A 23,969-nucleotide genomic window follows, 5' to 3' on the forward strand; every position below is an offset into this window, starting at 1 on the left:
AATAGAGTCCTAAAGCCCTGTCCCAATTTTAGTGCCAAACACTTAAGTTTAGGTCAAAAACATATGTTTACTCAATTTTCTAATGTTTTCTGATGGTTCAAGTCCAAAAAACATTTTTTTAAGTTTTTTTTTTAATTATGTCACACCCTTTGGTTTAAACTCAAATTTTGGGTGTATTTTGTTTTCCGTGTCTCTTCCGAAATGTCAGAAAGGAACAACCCCGGTGTTAAAAAGTTGAACCCCTGTGGTATTTTTGTCGACTAAGCGAACGTCAAACATGATCTCAAGTGTCAAGGTTCATTTATGGATCCAATTTTTAAATTAAAGTTTTAATATGATATATCCGTCACAGACAAACAGACGTCACACTCTCACTGCAGTCCATCGACCAACTTTTTAACGTTCGATTCGAATATATGGTAGGTGGTCAATCGACCACCCGTAGCGCTTGCGTCGTTTTTGTTCGTGTTTGACGTTTACACACTACCGCCACCTGTTGGTCCATCGGCCACCTACAGTGTTTTTAGCATTGGGCGTACATGTTTTCGCGACTATGATATTGATCGCGATTTGTTCTAAGTGTTACGTCTGTTTCTCTGTGTATCCGTTATTTGAGCGGGAAAAAATGCTAAAGTAGTTGCAGTAACATACTCTTTCGTGGTATTAAATGAAAACAAGATTTCTTTAAACATTTTAGGACCTTATTTTGATATTTTAGAATTTGTAATTGTTATGAAAATGGTAATGAATAATTCTCGATTACTTTTTCAAATCGACGTAAGTAGCTTTCATACAGTTTTGAGAAAGTTAATTAAGAAGAATCACAACCTTTCTTCTAAAACTGTTTTAAAATTAATCCCATTTTTAACATTTTTTTACAGTGTACATCGCTCGAATTTTGCATGCAATCAGCTCGCGTTAAAACACTAGGTAGTTTCTATCATTTCCCACAAAAATTGTATGAGAAAATGATAAGCCGTTTCAATCAGTTACTTACGACGTTTTTGTATCGGTGCAAAATCGACTCAAGTAGTGTTTTGTTTTGATTCGTGGTTAAGTCACTTTGTCTCCCATACAACGAAGCGGCGAAAGTAGCGGTTAGGTTGCGAAAGTGGAGAATCTTACTTTCGTCGTTTTGTAAATTCGGAAATTAAACGTTCTAAAAGTGAAAAATCAAGTTGGTTTAGAGCGGAATGTGTAGAATTTCGTCTGCGAAACATATATAATCGATAAAGTAAGTTTATATACTTTTTTGACTTGAGTCTATTTGAATACGTCTTCGAGAATTAGTAGCATAGGGTTTATCACAAATTTCATAACGCCAAAAATGGCCATTTTAAACACCCACCCATCCCCTCATTACGCATTTTATAAGAATATTTTCCGAATTTTGTATGACCTTTAACATCTTGAAGACACCCACTCACCCCCTTCAGCGTTATGAAATATGTGAATGGGCCCATAGTGTATTAATGATGCAATACATGATTTCCCGTATATAAATTCCTTACCATCTCATTGGAAATGAGAATAGAACGACTAGCCTGTCCAAATTGTATGCATGTCCAAGTTATATACGTTACCCTACTACGCATAAATGAGGGAAATGTTTGAAAAATAATAAAACGCATACTAACTAGTATATTTGATTTTCTCCGTGCAGTGTGTGACCAGTTGACCTAATGCAAATCAGCCGCCTTTGCTCAGTGACGGCGCAGGTCTCTGATTAAATCGCATCTGAGAGAGCGGAGCAGAATTGCGTGAAGAAAAAACAAACAAAAAGTGACATTCGCGTTTTTCGTTCACCACAGTCGCGATTCGTGAAAAAAGGACACGGAATGTTCTAACAAGGGGACCGAAATTTGTGAAATAATCCGCGAAAATACTCGAATAGCAATTGAACTTGTAGATCAATCGATTCCTCGCTTTGGATTTATTTGTTTGCGTGAAGAATGAGTGTGGTTGGTAAGAAGTTATCCGCGATTACGACGGCTACCTCAGCTGGGGCAGCATCTGGTGATAGTTCTGGGAGCGGAGCGCCACCCACTAGTAGTAATCCGCCCCATCCGAAGGGGATCACTCCGGAGTATGTGCTGAAGTTGAACAAAATCACCGACGATTATCTGTGCTCACCGGATGCGAACATTTACGACATCGATTTTACCCGGTTCAAAATTCGGGACATGGAAAGTGGAGCAGTGCTCTTCGAAATTGCCAAACCGTCCGCGAGTGAAACGGGCCACAGTTCCGAAAACAACAGTTCCACTGCACCAGCAGTTGAGGGAGGTAATGCCACTAGCAGTGCAATTGGTAACGAGGACCATGCCAACGAGGAAGAGGAAGCCCTGGAACCGAATGCAGGGCGATACGTCCGATATCAGTTTACGCCACAGTTCCTGAAGCTGAAAACCGTCGGAGCCACGTACGTGATCCTAGGGGCTCGTGAATTTGGTGTGCGGTGCTAATTCACTACGTGCTTTTTTGTTTTATTATAGAGTCGAGTTCACTGTTGGCAGCAAATGTGTGAAAAATTTCCGAATGATCGAACGGCACTTCTTTCAGGACCAACTCCTGAAAACGTTCGATTTTGAGTTCGGATATTGCATCCCGTACTCGAAGAACACCTGTGAACATATTTACGAATTTCCCACCATCCCACCGGATCTAGGTAAGTCGTTTCTTGATCGTAATTTGTTCAGGAAGAAAGCAACAGTCTTTGGTTCGACGGTGAATGGCGCTAAAACATGTAATGTACTTTTTGCAATTTCTCATCGTAATAGGCTGTTTTTCATCATGGCAATTTGTCATGAAACGGCCCACTTTCCTGCACTGGAGTATGCAGTTCGGGAATAGCCGTTACGCATGGTGATTCAGTGATGGTGAATGCATTCCGATATAATTTCTGATACCCTCAAGTGGTCTTCTACGAAATTGCAAAAAATGTTGTACGTAACTCGTCGCAGAACTCAATTTTTACAGCACTCGTCATAATTATTACATTTATCAATTTACGACTCGTGCTGTAAAAATTCTGGAACTTGTTCTGTAAACTACTATTTTTAAATCCTTTGCTTAATTGTACCTTGTTCTATGAGCTGGATAGGTTTTTTTTTTTTAATTTTTTCTGTATTTTTCCTGTTCGGATCCATCACTGTGACCCATATATTGGATCTATTGTGACATCAGACGTATTGCTCAATAGGGTCCTAAAGCCTTGTCCCAATTTTTGTACTAAACGTTTGAGTTTAGGCCAGAAACACATGTTTACTCAATTTATAAATGTTTTTCGTAGGAGTAAGCCCAAAATATATTGTTTGGGCTCATTCATTGATTTCATAACGCTGAAAATTAACTTTTTTGATACCCAACCACCCCTTCGCAACGCTTTTTGTATGAATATTCTACAAATTTTGTATGAGTCGTAACATCGTGAGGACAAGCAACCAACCCCCTCAGCTTTATGAAATTTGTGAACAAGCGCTTTTCTCATTTTGAGATTTTGTCACACCATTTAATAATTGGTTTAATCTCAAATTTCTGGTGTATTTTGTTTTTCGTGTCTCTTCCGAAATGTCAGATAGGAACAATCCCAGTGCAAAAAAAGTAAAACCCCTGTGGCATTTTTATCGACTAAGTGAACGTCAAACATGGTCAAAAGTGTCAAGGTTCATATTTGAATCCATTTTATAAATTAAAGTTTAAATTTGACTAGATCAGGGAAAAATAATAACCGAATAGGGGTTTTTTTTTTCTACAGCTTTGTTTGACAATTCCACTATCGAAATGGTGTTGCTAAAAACAGTGTTTGAGCAAAAGTCGTTGCAAATAAGTAAATTATTTAAAGCACTATAGAAAACATGACTAAAAATCAATAGTTGATTGTTTTTCGATAGTTTGACCCTCAGGGCAACCGGTGGTCCATTTTTTGGTTCAAATTTATACCAAAGCCGGACCTGTCAAATTTCAATAGACCAGTAATAGGGTTTCGTTCTTCTTTGTCGTAAGCGCTATTATTCGTCGGATCAAACTTAAAATGTTCCACTACGGCAAATATTCCAACTTACCTGCATTAGATTCATTTTCCAAGTGTATTTTTGGGAAAGCTGCCATGATTTGTACACTTGTACACCAGAAATGCAATAAAACTACCGTATTTCGTTAAATAACTTCAGTTCAATTATCCACTTTGCACTTTTTCACCGAAATCGCATGGACGAACATGATTTGAGAGTAATGCTGAACAATCGACACTAGTCACACCACTTTATGATACAAGTTTCTTCCGGCCCCCCTGTGCGACTTACTTCGCCAGGCACTTATCTTCACTGTGGAAAACCTTCGTACTTCTTCACTGAAGGATTTCATTCCAATCACACGCCGTAAAAGTTCTATAATTCACGAAACTTCATGAAATTTTCTCGCCGACCGCGTTCAATCCGTCGTACTGAGAAAAAAAGCTACAATTATTATTATTACTTTCAATATTACGCGCTGCAAGAAAAATTTTGATTCCAGGAAAATTCAGAGCAATCTATCTGAAAATTTTCCATCAAATTCATCCAAGCCACCCGTGAATTTTGTTACCTTCTGTCTGTCATTGTGCAGATTTTACCAGCTTTACTAAATGCATACAGCTTCTTGCATGAATATTTTGATGAATGAACATATTCAACAAGGATATACATGCGTATGCAGATTTGCAAACTGATAGGAATTGTTACATATCCTCAAAACGAACTGTGCGTTCAAAACATATGATATCGAAAGCTTTATGAGGAGTTTGAAAAGATGATATTTTCAAAATCTTCACAATAAACATAAGAGTTAGGACAAGTTTTTTTTTCTTCTACGAATCGTACGAACAATCCTGATTGAGTGATACGCTTCTCGCTAGAGAAAAAAAAAACGGTTGGCGAAATATTCCATTCAGACTCCGGTTTCATATGAGGATTCAGGATCAGATCGCACATCTTTGATTCTGATGGCTTTTCAATCCATGGATGGCTGATTTAGCTCATCTGTCGATCTCCAATGTTAATCTCATACTTTGTGAAGAAATTGGTAGCTTTAAAAGAAAAGAAGCTGAAATTCTTTTTGCAATTTTTGCTTACTGTCATTGCATTGAAACGAACCTTCTGCACTCAAGCCGCCTGCAATGCTTGCTGTGGTTCATTTCTTCTATGCGGGGATTGCTCACTGCGCGTTATTTCCGCGAAGCAATCCAAATTTTAAAAAATTCATGGCGATAATAACGCATTAAGCGAAGTATGCACTTCAACAGAACAGTAATCGCCTATCTCGATGCGTGGAAAATTTCTTGCAAGAAATGTTCAAGAAAAGCATTTTTCTTTGATCGCAGTACGCAGTTGAAAAAAAATGTCATTTCAAATGGAGCTTACTGTAGAAAATTTCTTGACCATTTCTTCCGCAGAAATTTTTACCTTTCTTGAGCGGAACAGCATACTTAGCTTTACGTTTTTTTTAATTTCTTTATTAGTATCATTCCAACCATCACATTCATTTCTTATATCTAGGTGTTCTGTGTTATTAGACAACACTATTATCCTAATTTGGTAAAACAAATTTAAGATTTTATTAACATTTTGTTAACAACATATTACATTTCATTTGCTGTAGCAGTTCAGATGTTTTACAGGTGAGTTGATTTCACCTGTTTATGTGAGAAAAAAAAAACGATTTGAATTTACTTAACCTAACTTAACCTAAACATATAACGCATTAATCGTAGCAATAGAAAATTGTAACGATTTTTGCCTGAAATTATTAGTTATTTTATTTGACATTTGTTCCAATGTTTCAACATTGGATATTCTATGTAACTCATTGGTACTATACCAGGGAGGAAGCTTCAGAATCATTTTCAAAATTTTATTTCCTGGTATTACAACAGCTAGTCCATATTGGTACAGCATACAACATGGCTGAGAAAAAAAGCTTGTGCGCATCAATGTGTGCGCGATGCTCGACGTAAAAATATACGGTTCCTTTGATTGTGTTGTTTTCGCTGCACTGTGAACAAATTCCGTAATTGTACGGTCAAAAGGAATTGTGTTCATGTGTTTGGGCTGAATTCTGATGTCGAACAATGAATTTTAAAGGAAATTAGTATATTCCATCATGCTGAAGGAATGGAGGGAGGGGCCCGAAGAACTATATATTCTAGTGAAACATTTTATTATAGCGTTTATATGTTGTGTTTTGACCACTCAATATATCACAGAGAGCCGTAAGTTGTGAGACGAATCTGGAAACTGATTGTGTCAGAATACGATACGATGAGAATACGGCAAGATGCATTTTCTTTGCATTATTTCCAAAAAGAGATCAAGATTTATCAAAATCTTATTGTACAATTCTAAAGCCGTTTTGAGAAAGAATAATTCAATTATTGTTTGGCATCGGTTTGTGTCAGCATCATTCACTGCAATACTGGGAATTGCACATCTCACTGATCAATGCTTAATACGATGGATACTAGCACATCACTCTAATAGACCAAACCGCACCGCACTATTGTTGTCTGAGAGCGAAGAGTTAAACAACCCAAAACCCAGACTTTTGTGCGTTACCTCATAAAAAAAAGACACGGACACCGTCTTCAGCCATTTAGCTGCACAGACTGTAACTTAACACTAGACAACGGACAAGCATGCTCCAATGGTACAGCTGACAAACATTCCTGACGAAAAGTTTCAATGGCTGCAGCGGGAATCGAACCCACGCCTCATGACACGATGCGCTCATTGCCTGACGACACTAACCGCACGGCCACGAAGCCCATAACATGTTTGAGTAAGTGGCATAGTATTGGAAGTTGAGTTATTTGATCTTAATAAATCTTTGAGCTGTTTAGTAGAATACCTATAAGTAGATGAAAAAACCGAATTTAGTACTATACCATTTAATTCCACTTGATCTGCCGGTTGAGTGAAAAGAACTTAGCCAGTAGGTATTTTGTCGCATGGGTGCAAATGAAAACAACTTCTACCCCATCAACTCAAAATTAGGGTGACGCACGAATCCCCCGAACTTTTGAGTACTTCATTTTCAGTTCAGCTTCTGATGTTTGGAAAAAGCGAAATTTCTGTAGAAATTCACATAACAAGCGTGTGCTAGAATAAGGGCGTAAGCAGAGGCGTCGCGTGGCCTAATTATCAACCTGTGCACTTCTAAATTATGTCGAATTCGATTTTGAACCTAGGTTGGTACTGGCGCAACCTGTTCTGAACCACAGTTTCAGCCCCAACCCGATTCAAGTTCGACCGAACAACAATTTGCTTGACGTTGGTTTATGTATGTGTTGATAACCGACCCAGTTCCTAAAAACGGAAACAACATTAGTGTCATTTTATATATGGCATTATTAGGTACACCTTGGATTCAAACCATTTTTTTCTAAGGTAATAAAATGTATAATCAAATTTTACTAACCTTCGTTTTCAAATATAATTTTTTTCTAGTCTTTCAGTTGATTAAAAACATTTATGATTGCAGATGCTAATCGGGTTGTTTAGTTTTATTTTTTCACTTTTTCAATTTTAAAGATTAGTCATCATTATGGGGAAATTGTAAAATTGCATATGAAAATAATTCAAATTATGCGGGTCATCAGTTTCGATTTATAAAGCACTGGATTCTAACTAATATTGCAATATAGAGTTAGTGATCATAACCCACATATTTTTACACAGAATTAATACAAGATCGTTCACTTCGTGTACTTGGTGCACACTGAGAAAAATCTACACGCCAAGGTCGTGTGTTTTACTTATAGATTTGCGCAATGAGGAAAACCACATGACTTGAGTGTGGTAGCCATATGGATTTCGTCATTGACTTCACGGTATAATAACATGTGTATCAACATTAGGTTGTCATGAGAAACAAACATGAATGTCTAAATATTAAATCATGAAAACCAACTGATTTGCTTATTGAATTCGAAATGTAGTGGCTTTAGATAGTCATGTGTGATTGAACATGAATGTCATGAGACTGAAAGAAGAAATTTGATAGAAGAAATTGCTTCCCAAAATATAGATTCGAGGCTCCTCTGCTTGTCGCAAGCTCACTTGAATGTTTTTTTTTTTTTCAAACAAGTGAGCCAGCAACAAGCGGAGCGCCGCAAATCCATAATTTGGGAAGCCCTGGATTAGCATATTTCATTTTATTCGAAGCCGAAAGCTAGGAAAATCTGTTAGTGGAATCCGATTTTTTTCTAATACCATACATTATATCCAACGCTGGAAGTAATGCATTTTATTAATAGAAAATTAGAATGAACTCCTCATATTCACTCGGACATCTTCACTAATAGAAAGAAAAACGAATCCTCAAATTTTCCTCTAGCACTTTCAGCTTCAGAATTTGCTTCTTCTCTTTGGAACATGATGATGACTGTCGTTCGACACGAGGTCCGACCGCAATTTAGTTCGCTATGGATTGATCACTAATAATTTAGAAATTTGGAACACGGAAATCGACACCAAGCTCATCGATTTCAAATCGACCAACTTGAACATGATGATCATGACACAAGATAACCATAAGTTAAACACACTGAATCTGTGTTGGGTGATGATCTATGCACCCATAGGTTGACGCATACGAATTTGAAATGAAAAGCTTTAGGAACTTATGTGGAAAACTATGGAATTCATGTTGTCGGTTGATGAATCAGTCCATGAAGCAAAACTGAAGAATTGAATGTGTAATACACACGAAGTTTGTAAGAAAATCACAACAAATCGACATAGACGTTCATGGATCGATCCATAATTTTAAACACACGGATCAAGCGTGTGGATTTTTTTCAGTGCACGCATCAAGGAAATTGCTCGCTTTTAAGGGGGCAGGATCCGTCATTGATTTCAGAATGTTCAAAAGCAGTTTTTTAGTTCAAAATCCAGAAAATTTACAGGAAAATGTGTTCACTGTATTCTGTTCTCCAACCGAAACACAGTGAACACATTTCCATCGAAAAATGTTTAGTTTTGAACAGAAAAACTGCTTTTGAAGTTTCGATGATGACGATGATTACGTTGACGGAGCGTTGAACGTTAAACCACACCACAAGCGTTATACTGACGATGACGGTACGGAGGGCTCGACCGCTTTTGAATTCATTTTCTGATTGTCTTTTGATTGACCATCACAAGTACCACCGCGCTAATACTGTATGCTGGAAGCGAGTATTGTACAAAAAAAAAAAAAAAACGCGCGGGCCCGGAGCCTCAAACTTACAGAAACTTCTTACCGTCAGCCGTCTAAAAAATCACGCCAGTACTCCACACCACAAGCGTGGTGATGTTGAAAGCGCGAAGGAAAAAAGAGAGCAAGCAAAATGGATCTCTCTCGTCGATTGATTTGTCTCTTGTCTCCACACCGCACGCTCGCACAGATTGATGTGGCAAGACTGTGCACCGGCCAGAGTTGACGCTTTGGCTACTTACACACTGGCATTTGTAGTGCAAAAACATTCTACCACATATACAGAATTGTGTGTACGACGAAAGGCAACGCGTCTCCCGATGAGAGTGCACACGTTGGGTTTCATCGTCACAGCAGCAACGTGTAGCGTGGAACAAAGTGTTGCGTAGCATGCATCGCACTGAGCGCGTAGGGAAAATTAGGGCACAGATCTCGCGCCGCACCAAACAGCTTTTGCATTTAATTTGAATAGCAAAAATATAACAACAAATATTTTGAAAGGTGAAAATTGGGATATCATTGATCAGATAATTGAAATATGCAAAATTTTACTGAGAGAATTAAAGAATCGTACTTCAATAATAATAGAAATTGTAAGTTGTTATGATGAACGATTTGCCACCTGTGCAGTGCACATGTTGCACATGTGGACGCGACGCCTCTGGGCGTAAGTATAAAAACTACCGGAGGAATGCGTATTAGAAAATATCGCGAAATTTAGAAGAGTTACTGGCGGAGCAGTCATTCATCCTGGATGAATGTCTGTAGTGTAGTCGAACTCGTGCCGGAACTCGTACAATGTCCTAGGAATTCTTGAAGGAAGTCTTAAGCATTCTTGAAGGAACTCTAGATGAAAATTTTGGAGGAACTCCAAGTAACGGAATCCTCAGAAATTCTTGGAGGATCTCCTAAAGGAATTTATGAAGGATATCCTGAAGGGATTTTCGGAGGAAATCCCTGGGGAATTTCTGGATAACTCCCGGAGGGATTCCTGGGTAATTTCCGAAAGCATTTCTGGAGAAACACCTGGCGAGATTCATGGAGGAACTCCGGCAGAATTACTGTGGGATTCTTGGAACAACGCGCGGGAAAAATCCTGAAGGGTGGAACTCATGGAGGAACTCCGGAGAAACTCCGGGAAAAACTCTTGAGGAATATCGGAAGCAATTTCTGAGGAATTTCAGGTGGAGCACCTAAGGAATTCTCGAAGGAACTCCAAAGGAGTACCTGAATGAACTCCAAAGAAATCATCAAGAAACTTCCAGAAAGTAGCTTATCATTCTTAGTTGATATATTTAACAAATGTTTTCAATTAACATATTTTCCTGACAAATGGAAAAATGCTAAGGTTGTACCAATTTTAAAACCAGACAAAATCCTGCTGAAGTTTCTAGCTATCGTCCAATCAGTTTGCTTTCCTCCATCATTAAACTTTTTGAAAGTTCATTTTGAACAGAATGATGGTCCACATCAACGAAAATTCATTTTTTTTGCCAATGAACAGTTCGGATTCCGCCATGGACATTCGACCACTCATCAACTTTTACGGGTAACAAATTTGATACGTTCAAATCTAGAGGCTATTCTACTGGTCTTGCTCTTCTAGACATAGAAAAAGCATTTGACAGTGTTTGGCATGAAGGCTTGATCGTGAAATTAAAAAAAAAACTTTAATTTTCCAACATACATTGTTAGAATAATTCAAAGTTATCTGTCAAATCGTACACTTCAGGTTAATTATCAGAACTCCAGGTCTGAAAGACTTCAAAAATCCTTGTTTGCGGATGACACAGGCCTCTCCGCCAAAGAACAAAGCCTGCGTGTCATCTGTAGTCGATTGCAAAAAAGTTTGGATATTTTTTCTTCATACTTGCAAAAATGGATGATTTCTCCTAATGCTTCCAAAACTCAACTAATAATGTTCCCACATAAACCAAAAGCTCTTTATTTGAAACCTTCAAAATTTGTCACGATGAGAGGGGTTCCAATAAATTGGTCAGATGAAGTTAAGTATCTAGGGCTCATGCTAGATAAGAATTTATCTTTCAAAAATCACATCGAGGGCATTCAAGCCAAGTGTAACAAATATGTAAAATGTCTCTATCCCCTTATTGATAGAAAATAGAAACTTTGTCTTAAGAACAAGCTTTTTATATTCACACAAATTTTTCAGGCCAGCCATGTTGTATGCTGTACCAATATGGACTAGCTGTTGTAATACCAGAAGAAAGCTCTGCAGAGAATTCAGAATAAAATTTTGAAAATGATTCTGAAGCTTCCTCCCTGGTATAGTACCAATGAGTTACATAGAATATCTTATGTTGAAACATTGTCAAATAAAATAATTAATAATTTCAGGCGAAAATCGCTACAATCTTCTATTGCCACGATTAATTCGTTATATGTTTAGGTTAAGTTAGGTCAAGTTAATTGAAAACATGTTTTTTTTTCTCTAATAAGCAGGTTAAATCAACTCACCTATAAACATTCTGAGCTGCTACGGCAAATGAAATGTAATATGTTGTTAACAAAATGATGATGATGATTATTTAGCTACCATCAGTGCGCATCGTACCTTCGTGCTGTGCGTACACGAATTCTCTCTGCTCTTGGAAGTTTTCTTAAAAACTACCTAAAGCAATAAAACAGTACTTTTCAGTGCTACACAAACAGTACTTTTCAGTGCTAAAATTAAAAACGGTACTTTTCAGTGCTACTTAAACAGTACTTTTCAGTACTATTTTTTCTACTATTGATCCCTTTACGATCCTTGTTTGGACCCGTGCCTTCGATTTTTCGTTGGACCCGTTGGCGAAAGCTAGCGGTGGTAATCCTTCTTGGACACCGTCTAGGGAAAAAACCTCTCGAAGGTCACGTCTTTCTCGTTTATTAACTAAACATGGTATCAACAACTAACAAAAGGAAGGGTGAATCTCTGAATTCACTACTTCCTTCCAAAAAAGTGGGTTTTAAAACTGTCACTACACGTGGCAAGAATGGAAGAAAGGACGCTTCCCCGGAATGCGAAGTTTCTTCCAAGGGTGAAATGAATAATTGTATTGAAATGAGCAATCAGTTCGATGCTCTAGACAAATTTTCCGAACACCAAATCGAAGCAGCCTCTAGCCCATGCTCTTTGATTCAAGTGAGGAAGCAAAGAGTGCCGCCTATCGTGGTCAGTTGTTCCGAATTTGGGGGATTTAGGCAGGAGATCTTGAACTCCATTAGGGGAATCAAGGTTTCCTTCCAAATCGCAAAGAAAGGAGACTGTCGCGTTTTGCCGGAAACTCTTAAAGATCGCGAACTTCTTCTCAGATATCTTGAAGAGAAGAAGCACAAATTGTTTACTTATGACGACAAAACTGAACGTTTGTTCAAAGTCGTCTTGAAAGGTCTCTCAAGTGACTATAAGTCACCTGAAGAGATCAAAAATGGAATAAATGATTTACTTGGATTTTCCCCAGTCCAAGTAATCATTATGAAAAAGAGAACCCAATCTGGCATTGTTCGGAAGGGGCTTTCTCAAGAATATTATTTAGTTCACTTTAACAAAAAAGAACTAAATAATATTAAAGCTTTAGAAAAAGCAAAACTTATGTTCGATGTCCGTGTGACATGGGAACATTTCCAGAAACCTGGAGGAAATTACCAGAACCCCACTCAGTGCCGTCGGTGCCAAAAGTGGGGTCATGGTACAAAAAATTGTCGCATGGATGCTAAATGCATGATTTGCGGAGGTTCTTCTCACGCTAAGGACGACTGTCCTGTGAAAGAAGATACCAGAAAATTTCAATGCGCCAATTGCAAGGGCCCTCACAAAGCTAACTTTTGGGAATGCATTTCACGCAAAAGAGTCGTTGAGGCTCGTGCCAAGCAGATGAAGGATAATATCCGTTACGATAACGGTCGTTTCCGGAATTTGCCTGGTAGAGTATCGAACAATGCTCATTTTTCAGTTAACGATCGCTTGATTAGGAATCATACCCACCAGGAAGATCATAATCATGCTCATTCACAAACAAATTTTAATCCGTCGGGTAGCCGTTCGAATCTTTCAATTTCGAATGTATCTACCCACGGTAAATCCTTTGCCGATATCGTAGCAGGTAATTTGAACTCTTCCCCTGTTCGTTCCATGAGTACCCATTCTACTTGTTTCAAATCAAATGGAAAAAACCCTACCGCCACAGGAATCTCCTACCCCGCTTCTTCGTCTACCGAAAATTCCAATGGGAAATCATCAGATGATATGTCTGCCTCTGATTTTAATTTTCTAACTGAACAATTGAATCTAATGATTGATGCAATGTTCAAAGCCACCACTATGACTGAAGCAGTCCAAGTAGGTGTAAAATTTACAAATAAAATTGTTATTGGAGTACGTTTTTCTAATGGATCCAAATAATAATTTAAATATTTTAAATTGGAATGCTCGTTCTCTGAATGGTAAAGAGGACGAGCTGTTTAATTTTCTTACAGCTAATAACGTGCATATAGCAGTTATTACCGAAACTTATTTAAAACCTGGATCCAAATTTAAAAAAGATCCTAACTTTTTTGTTTATCGTAATGATCGACTTGATGGGGCATGTGGGGGAGTTGCAATCATCATTCATAGGCGTATAAAACATCAACTGTTTTCGTCATTTGAAACTAAAGTTTTTGAAACTTTAGGTGTTTCTGTTGAAACACAGTTTGGTAAATATACTTTCATAGCTGCCTATTTGCCTTTTCAATGCTCTGGACAGCAAGTTAATTGGCTTCAAACTGACTTGCGAAAATTAACTCGCAATAAGTCAAAATTTTTTGTCATTGGTGACTTTAATGCCAAACATCGGTCATGGAATAATTCTCAAAGTAATTCCAACGGCAGAATTTTATTTGATGAGTGCTCTTCAGGATATTTCTCAATTCAATACCCTGATAGCCCTACATGTTTTTCCTCTTCTAGAAATCCATCTACGATTGACTTGGTCTTAACCGACTCTAGTCATCTTTGTAGCCAATTAGTTACTCATGCTGATTTTGATTCTGATCATGTCCCTGTTACATTTCAAATATCGCATGAAGCGATTCTCAATCCTATCAGCTCCACTTTCAATTATTTACGAGCCGACTGGAATATATATGAAACGTATGTTGACTCTAATCTTGATGTTAACATTTCTTTAGAAACTAAAATTGATATTGACAATGCTCTTGAAACTTTAACAAATTCCATTGTTGAAGCCAGAAACATTGCAATTCCAAAATGTGAAGTAAAATTTGAATCCGTGATTATGGACGATGATCTTAAACTCTTGATCCGTCTTAAAAACGTGAGGAGAAGGCAATTTCAACGCACTCGTGATCCTGCTATGAAAATTATATGGCAGGATTTGCAGAAAGAAATCAAGAAACGTTTTGCAGATTTAAGAAACAAAAATTTTGAAAATAAAATTTCTCAATTGGACCCCGGCTCTAAGCCCTTTTGGAAATTATCTAAAATCATGAAAAAACCTCAGAAGCCTATACCGGCATTGAAAGAGGAAAACAAATTATTACTAACTAATTGCGAAAAAGCTCAAAAACTTGCTATGCAGTTTGAAAGTGCGCACAATTTTAATTTAGGACTTACTAGTCCAATTGAAAATGAAGTTACTCAGGAGTTCGAAAATATTCTCAATCAAGAGAACGTTTTCGAAAATGCCTGGGAGACTGATTTGGAAGAAGTGAGAACTATTATTAAAAAATTCAAAAATATGAAAGCTCCTGGCGATGATGGAATTTTCTACATCCTCATCAAGAAACTTCCAGAAAGTAGCTTATCATTTTTAGTTGATATATTTAACAAATGTTTTCAATTAACATATTTTCCTGACAAATGGAAAAATGCTAAGGTTGTTCCAATTTTAAAACCAGACAAAAATCCTGCAGAAGCTTCTAGCTATCGTCCAATCAGTTTGCTTTCCTCCATCAGTAAACTTTTTGAAAAGGTTATTTTGAACAGAATGATGGCCCACATCAACGAGAATTCAATTTTTGCCAATGAACAGTTCGGATTCCGCCATGGACATTCGACCACTCATCAACTTTTACGTGTAACAAATTTGATCCGTTCCAACAAATCTGAAGGCTACTCTACTGGTCTTGCTCTTCTAGACATAGAAAAAGCATTCGACAGTGTTTGGCATGAAGGTTTGATTGTAAAATTGAAAAATTTTAATTTTCCAACATACATTGTTAGAATGATTCAAAGTTATCTGTCAAATCGTACACTTCAGGTTAATTATCAGAACTCCAGATCTGAAAGACTTCCTGTAAGAGCTGGTGTTCCCCAAGGCAGCATTTTGGGACCAATATTATACAATATTTTCACATCTGACTTACCTGAGTTACCTCAGGGATGTCAAAAATATTTGTTTGCGGATGACACAGGCCTCTCCGCCAAAGGACGAAGCCTGCGTGTCATCTGTAGTCGATTGCAAAAAAGTTTGGATATTTTTTCTTCATACTTGCAAAAATGGAAGATTTCTCCTAATGCTTCCAAAACTCAACTAATAATATTCCCACATAAACCAAAAGCTCTGTATTTGAAACCTTCAAGTAGACATGTTGTCACGATGAGAGGGGTTCCAATAAATTGGTCAGATGAAGTTAAGTATCTAGGACTCATGCTAGATAAGAATTTAACTTTCAAAAATCACATTGAGGGCATTCAAGCCAAATGTAACAAATATGTAAAATGTCTCTATCCCCTTATTAATAGAAAATCAAAACTTTGTCTTAAGAACAAGCTTTTGATATTCAAACAAATTTTCAGGCCAGCCATGTTGTATGCTGTACCAATATGGACTAGCTGTTGTAATACCAGGAAGAAAGCTCTGCAGAGAATTCAAAATAAAATTTTGAAAATGATTCTGAGGCTTCCTCCCTGGTATAGTACCAATGAGTTACATAGGATATCCAATGTTGAAACATTGGAACAAATGTCAAATAAAATAATCAATAATTTCAGGCAAAAATCGTTACAATCTTCTATTGCCACGATTAATGCGTTATATGTTTAGGTTAAGTTAGGTTAAGTATATTAAAAACTTTTTTTTTTCTCTTATAAGCAGGTGAAATCAACTCACCTGTAAAAAATCTGAACTGCTACGGCAAATGAAATGTAATATGTTGTTAACAAAATGTTAATAAAATCTTAGATTTGTTTTACCAAATTAGGATGATAGTGTTGTCTAATAACACAGAACACCTAGATATAAGAAATAATGAATGTAATGTTTGGAATGATACTAATAAAAAAAAAAAAAAAAAAAAAAAAAAAAAAAAAAAAAAAAAAAAAAAAAAAAAAAAAAAAAAAAAAAAAAGAAAATTTAGCTACCATCAGCGCAAGGATTACCTATGGCTGCAGAATCATACCGGGATGGTATGATCTACCTGATGGTTTGTTGTAGCAGGGCTAGTTAATATCTTTGAAGACCTTTGGAAGACAACACTAAGGCTGTTTTCTCATGACAAAAGGCTGGCGACCCCACGCACTTTCATCCAGTCAACAGTTCAATTAACTCCCTTAGGCTACCCCTCCCCAATACCCAATATATAGTAATATATCATACATAGTGTTATTAAAGTATCTTACCGTAAAATTATAGAAATAAAGAAATTAAAGATTATTTTAAATAATTGCGACAAATAAATAAAAGAGTACATACACATCTTTGTGTTTTTTTAAACAGGAATAAGGGCTCATGCCGACACTTACAGTGACGAACCATCCATAGTTTCTCTAGCGAATAAATGAATGAAACAATGCGATATAAATTTGAGTTTTCACAAGCATGAAACGAACTCACCAAAAGTTGGTAATCCATCGTCAACTGAAGTCACAATTACGGCATCAACCCCACTCTATTCGCTTGAATTCTTGATTATTATATGAACTGGAGAACATTGTCATTGGCGCCGTTTACTTAACACTCCCGCAGTTTAAATAAGAAAAAACATTATGCACTGTTCTTACATGCACCAACGTCTGCAAAACGTTTTTGCAATCTTTTCAATTCCTTCAATTATTGATCTTTGAAATTACAAAAGAAAAGACGAAAATCTGACGGGAACAACAATTTTCACTTTTGATGTAATATGTTGTTAACAAAATGTAAACAAATTTAAATTAAATTTGTTTTACCAAATTAGGATGATAGTGTTGTCTAATAACACAGAACACCTAGATATAAGAATTGAATTTAATGTTTGGAATGATACTAATGAAGAAATAAAAAAAAACTTCAAAGAAATTCCTGGAAAACTGCTGAGAAACTCATGATGGGGCTTCAGAGTAAATTCGGAAGAATTGCTGGAGGAAATCTAAAGGAAAGGAATGTATAGAAGAGTTCTGAAGGAATTCCTGGAGAAGTGCGGAGGAACTCCTGGATGAACTCTGAAAGAATTCCCGAAGGACCTCTGGAGGATTTCCCATAGGCAGTCTTAAAAAAATCTCATCTCTTCATCAGAAATCCAGAGGATTTCTTGGAGGAACTCCTGAGGGATTGTTGAAAGAACTATGTGCTGAAGGATGTTGCTCCTAAGGAACTACTGATGAATTGCTGGATTAAATCCAGTGGAATTTCTAGAGGCACTGGATGATATCCAGAGGAATTTCTGGAAGACAAGAGTTACTGGAGGAGCTCCGGAGGGATTCCAGAAGGAACACTGAAGAAACTTCTGAGAAATTCCCGTGGATTTCTATTAGGAACTCTGGTAGATTTTCCAAAGGAAACTAGGACAATTCTCGCAGTAATTCCAGAAGAATTCCTAGTGAAACTTCTTAGGATTTACAATGAATCACTGAAGGAACTCTGAAAAAAAAAAAAATCCATGCGGAACTCTGAAGAAATTCATAGAAATTCTACCTCCAAAGAAAATCCTTGAGGAACTCCGAAGTATTTGCTGGAGGAACTGTGGAATAATTTTTAGAGACACTCCGGAGAAATTCCTGAAGGTACTATGGAGGAAACCCCGGAGGAACTCTGGACAAAATCCTAGATAAATTATAAAGGAATTCCTGGAAGAGCTCCGGTGGAATAACTCTGGATGCGTTTCTGGAGGAATCCCGGAGAAATTCCTGCAGAAACAAAATAGAAAAATCACGGAGATGAACCAGCCTAGGGCTGAAAATCTCCTTAATAAAGCTATAATAATAATAAATAGAAAAATCGAAGGAATTCCCAATGGAGCTCAAAGAGAACTTTCCAGAAACTTTTAATTGCAATCAAAGAAATCGCTGGAAGAACTCCAAAGAAGTTTCTGGAAGAATTCCCGGTGGAAATCCGGAAAAAGTTCCGAGGAATTGCTTGATAAAATCCAGAGGAGTTGCCAGAGGACATCCGTAGGAATTTCTGGGAGAACTTAAAAATAAGTCCTGGAGGAATTCCGGATGAATTAAACGAGGAAAAATTTACTGAGGAACTCTGGAGAATTTTCCGAAGGAAATGTAGTTTTTTTGTAGTAATTCCAGAAGACTTCCTAGTGGAACTCCTGAGTTTTTTCAAAAAATTACTAGATAAACTCGATAAACGGACTGAATAATCCTTTTGATATATGTTGTATACTGTTCAATCAAGTGTGTAATGCGTTCGACTTTAATATTAGTAAATTTATTTATAAGAACAGGATTAAGTCAATTTAACAGTCTGTGCGATTTCCAAGTCGAAGATGAAGCAAATAAATAAATAAAAACTCCGAAAAAAGCCCAGGAGGAACTATAGAAAAAATCCGAAGAAATTCCCGTGGGAGCTCCAAAAAAATCCCGGAGGAAATTTGAAGGAATTCTCGGAGGAACTCCGAAAAAATTTCATGAAGAACTCCGAGAAAATTCCATGAGGAATTTTGGGGAATTTTTTGAGGACCTTTAAAAACATTGCTCCAGGGACTTCGAAGTAATTGTATGTGGAACTATGGTATAACTTTCAGAGAAACTCCGAAGGAATTCCTGAAAGAGCTATTGAGTAAATTTCGGAGAAAATCCTGGAGGATCTCCAAAAGAATTCCTGGATGTGCTCCGAAAAATACCTGGAGTAAATCCGAGGAATTTCTGAAGAAAAACTGAAGAAACCCGGAAAAATCCCGTTGGAGCTCCGAAGAAGTTCCCGTTGTAACTTAACTACGGTATAATTCTTGGACGAACTCTGATGAAATTCGCAATGACGCTCCGAAGGAAATCGCGGCAAAAATTCTGAAAAAATTCCTGAAGGAAATCTGGAGAAATTTCTAGTGGAACTCTGAAGGAATTCCTGGCGAAACTGCGAAGGTAATTCTGGAGGAACTGTGAAGAATTTCCTAGAGAAAAATCTCCTGAAATTCCTACAGAAATTCCTGAAGGAAATCTCCGAATAAATTCTCTGAAAAAATCCTCGAAGGAATTTTTGGAGACAATCCCCGAAAGTTTTTTTTATGGAATACTCGGAGCAGCTCCTAAAGAAAATCTACTCAGGAATTCTTGGAAAAAATTTCCGGAGGAAATTCTGGAGAAAATGCTTGGAGCATTCCTGGAGGAAACCCCAGGATTAAATCCTGGAGCAAATCGTCAAAGGATTTTCGGATCCTCTTAGGAATTCTTGGACGAAATCCCCGGAGAAATTGCTATTGAAAATCTCCCGAGAAATTCCTGGCGAAAATTGGGGATATCCTCGGAGGAATCCTTGAAATTTCCGGAGGATTCCCTGGAGAAAATGTCCATATAAATTGTTCCAAAAACCCCCGAAGAAATTTATGGAGAAAATACATGGAGGAATACCTGGAGAAAATCCCCTGAGGAATTCTCGAAGGCAAACCCCGAAGGAATTTCAGGACCTGGATGATATCCCCGGTGATATTCCTGAATAAAATCCAAGAAGAAGTTCACTGTGGAAATCCTAGGAATTTCGGTAGAAAAGCTCCTGGAGATTTTTGTGAGAGGACTTCGTTGAGGAACCTTCAGATGTATTCCCGTAGAAACTCGTGGTGGAAGGATTCCCCGGAGAAATAACCTGATGCTTCCTGGAGGACTCCCCGAGGACATTGCCGGATGCATTGCTGGAAAAGGAATCAATATTGTTTAAGGCAGAAAACTGATATGAAATAAAATTGGAACATTATTTGCAACACCGGTGCAAGCTCCAATTTTTAACATGGTCCAATAATTTGGACCCAACCGGTGAAATTGCCCTCAAGACATTTATTTTGATGTTTGATGACACAAACGAGCGTATTAATTTATTCAAATCGTACCAAATTGATTTAGCTAGCGTTCGTTTAAAATCGGTGGATCCCTGAGATACTTTTGAGGTAGTCCATTGATGAATCTGAACCTCATGAACTGTTTGTTTAAATAATGTCAGTCACGGTATACTCAGCATGATTCGATGGTATGGTTTTTTTTATCCTAAACCAAAAAATGTAACGATTTAGTTTATACTCTTGATTAGTTTCCTGTCTTAAGTGCAATTGTTTGATGGTTCGTACTGTTGAAGCGCTCACCATCCTCTATTTAACATTCGTATTGACACATTTAAAAAAAAACTAGATCAGGGTAGCCACACCCAACCGAAAGAACCGAGAGAATCGGAAACTGTTAGTAACCGGAAAAAATGAAACTGTTTGAAAAATTGAATTATTTTTTAATTTACAAATGCCTGAGTCTTATTTAGAGTGTAATACAAAAAAATGTATATTTTCTACAATGAAGATAAAGTTAAAATACTTATGCTTCAGAAAAAAAATCGAAAAAATATATTTTTATAAATGCGTTAAAATGTATTACCGTAAAACGGGGTAACTTTGATAGTGAGAAACCCACAACATATTTAACGAAATAACGAAGATTCTGTAAATCAGTTAAGAAAAACGAATGCAAAAGTAAAGAGTATTAGTATGACACTTCATGTCAATACTATTTTCGTTGGAATCAATTGCATTTGAGGATTTATATGTAAATATTAAAAATTTACAAGATTTTAGCATTTTTGCAACGCTTACAAACAATCTGTTCTACGATTACTATTTGATAAAGTCAGACTGAGTTCGTCACTTATCCATGACATTGATAGTGCGGTTACTACGCAAACCGGACACGATACTGATTTCGTTGCTCGCTCGACAGGAGCATACAACAGGTTCAACGTATCAAACTCTACTGACGCGTTTTTTTTTTGTTTTACTCCAGCGCATTTCGTTTTTTCTTCCGCGCAACGCGAACCGGCCACAATGGATCCGGATTCCGTCGCTCGCCCACAAGGAGCATGCAACAGATTCAACGGATCCAACACTACTCCAGAAAACCGACTTTCTATTATATGAAAAAATTATATATCCATTCAAAATAAATCTATTGCCAATCTATCAACTGCAATTGATATTGATAAAATTCCTTTCATTAAGCAAAGGGGTGTGTATAAACTGCTCACGATCGTACATTGCGTTGCCAGTTAGTGATAGGACATACTTCTAATCATCATTTTTCAAGGAAACCAATATCCAATAAAGTTCTTTTGGAATTGCATAATACATGACTGTTATGCCAAACGACTATTATGCCAAACGACTTTATGCCAAACGACTGTATGCCAAACAGCATTATGCCAAATGGCATTATGCCCCACGGGGTAGACCCCTTTATTATTGCATCACAAAAAATGTTCAAATCGCAATAACTGTTTGATTTTTAGATATTGTTGGATCATTTTTTCACAAGTTTTCTCTCTACTTTTTATGGAATCATAGAAGTCACCTGGTTTTGAAGATATTTCAATGCACTTTAGGGCAAAAGTTGTCGCGATTTCAATATTTTTTGTGGTAAAAATGATTCTGCCAGTAGAGAGTAAATCCTTCAAAAGCCCAGATGACGCCAAAAAAAAACAAATAAAGCTCTTTATTCAACCTTGTACGATTAAGTAGATGAAAACCCGAATTTAGTACTATACCATTTAATTCCACTAGAGTTTGTATCTTTTGACAGATACGCGAATTTCGAACTGTAAGGCCGTCTTCAGTGTCGTGTACTGGACTCGACTTCAAAAATGGTATAGTACTAAATTCGGGTTTTCATCTACTTATAGGTATTCCACTAAACAGCTCGAAGATTTATTATCTTGTACGATTACTGTAACCGAGTACAACATGTTTTGAGCACCATTACTGCAGCCAATTCCTGTAATCGCCGATCGAAAGAAAGTTGCTAGTTATTTAAGGCTAAAGAATCCATCATTCAATCATCAACAATCATAAAAAAGAAACCATTTTTTTCATTCAAATTTGAGGAAATCCTTATGAATCTATCATCGCATTACATATAGCAAGTGCAATGCATTAATAGATTTTTATAAAATTCATAAAGCAAAAAAAATAACGGGTTTAGAAAATTTGTAAAACGATGATGGTTATTTTCTTCTTAACTATTCAGAATAATTATTCATTCACAATCATCAATCATCTTAAAACTAAAGTCGTGTAGTATAAGTTCAATGAATCCAATCAAACAATTTTGCAGTAAACGAAATGATCATGAATCCGTTTGAGACGCGCTCGGATAGCTTCTACTTTGTCGATAACTGTCTGGTGATGCATAACAAGGCAGACTACGCGTACAACGGAGGACTTTGAGCTTAATCAACAGAAAAGTTACACAACTCGAAAAAATAATTATCGAAGTATATTTTCTACATCTGAATGGTTTATTAATATTAGACACTTGAAACACTATTTCTAACGAAGGAATAGTGGGCAATGAATTAAAATGATCGATGGAAGACGATTAGGTAAACGATGTTCAAAACAATTTTAGAATGCTAGATCACAAGATATAATCTTATCCAATAGAACATGAACAAAAGCGTATGCTTGTGAGAAGAAAAAAAGAATCGTCTAATGTTAAGATAGTCTCAATGAAATTTTGTTGTCTACAGGAATGAAACAAAAAAAAATATGAAAACTAATCAAATCACCTTTCTTGCCTTAATGATTTGTTGTCACTAATTAGGAATAACGTTCCCATTACACAAAAAAAAAGAATAAGTAGTCCAAAAAAAAACCAAAAGCAAATATGTATAGCTTCGCAGTGTTTAATGAGCCATTTAATTTCTCCTCAGTTTTCGATCAGCCGCTGAAAGTGGCATAAGGTAGAAGAAGATACCGAACAATGAAAGTAGGCTAAAAGGCAAACATCCTCATAGCATATTGCCATTCCTCGCCAAGGACGTTTTTCCTATGCAACTATAGGATGATGTGGGAGGAGGGTCTCAGCCGGTGGAAAGCGTGGGGTGGGAAAATGTGCATTTGAACTGGAAGTAGTACTCAACGTTTGAAGAGGGAGAAGGTCTAAAGAGGAGCTTAAACAAAAAGCAACACAGCTAAACGGAGTACTCATTGATTGCTACAGTTTATTTTCTTTTGTCTCGCTATTTCCCCAAATATTAGAGACCGGCGAAAGTGGGGATAATGGTTTCAAATGCATTCGGCTAGCGTTTCGCATATCTTTTCGACGTTTCGGGTGTATATTGCAATATATTTAATGGGAAAAATTTGACTAGCTGAAAAAAGTGTCCGAAAGTGATATACGTGCTGTAAGGACGCCATTCACCGCTCATTTAACAGCATTTCAACACATTAAATTCTGTCAAAAATCGGTTTTTTCGATATTTTTCGCAACTTTTTGCGCTTGACACAAGATAAAACATTTGTTTTTGTAGGAAAGAAGTTGAAATGTGAACAACGTATAA

The 23,969-nt window shown here is 36.9% G+C and overlaps 1 protein-coding gene across 1 annotated transcript; it reads left to right on the top strand.

Annotated features, from left to right (window-relative positions):
• Positions 1-1,758: 1,758 nt before the first annotated feature.
• LOC5570028 (protein unc-119 homolog) lies at positions 1,759-23,969 on the top strand. The gene is made up of 3 exons (XM_001658868.2): positions 1,759-2,422; positions 2,496-2,668; positions 22,742-23,969. The coding sequence occupies exons 1-3, from the start codon at positions 1,953-1,955 to the stop codon at positions 22,852-22,854; spliced, it is 756 nt and encodes a 251-aa protein (XP_001658918.2). The 5' UTR covers positions 1,759-1,952; the 3' UTR covers positions 22,855-23,969.

Source organism: Aedes aegypti, chromosome 3 (assembly GCF_002204515.2).
Source record: "Aedes aegypti strain LVP_AGWG chromosome 3, AaegL5.0 Primary Assembly, whole genome shotgun sequence".
In the NCBI taxonomy this organism is placed as follows: Eukaryota; Metazoa; Arthropoda; class Insecta; order Diptera; family Culicidae; genus Aedes; species Aedes aegypti.

Coding starts and splice junctions, on each gene's coding strand:
- LOC5570028 (XM_001658868.2), top strand. CDS start 1,953: ATGAGTGTGGTTGGTAAGAAGTTATCCGCGATTACGACGGCTACCTCA. Junction 2,423..2,495: donor CTGAAAACCGTCGGAGCCAC/GTACGTGATCCT, acceptor GTTTTATTATAG/AGTCGAGTTCACTGTTGGCA. Junction 2,669..22,741: donor CACCATCCCACCGGATCTAG/GTAAGTCGTTTC, acceptor ACAATTTTGCAG/TAAACGAAATGATCATGAAT.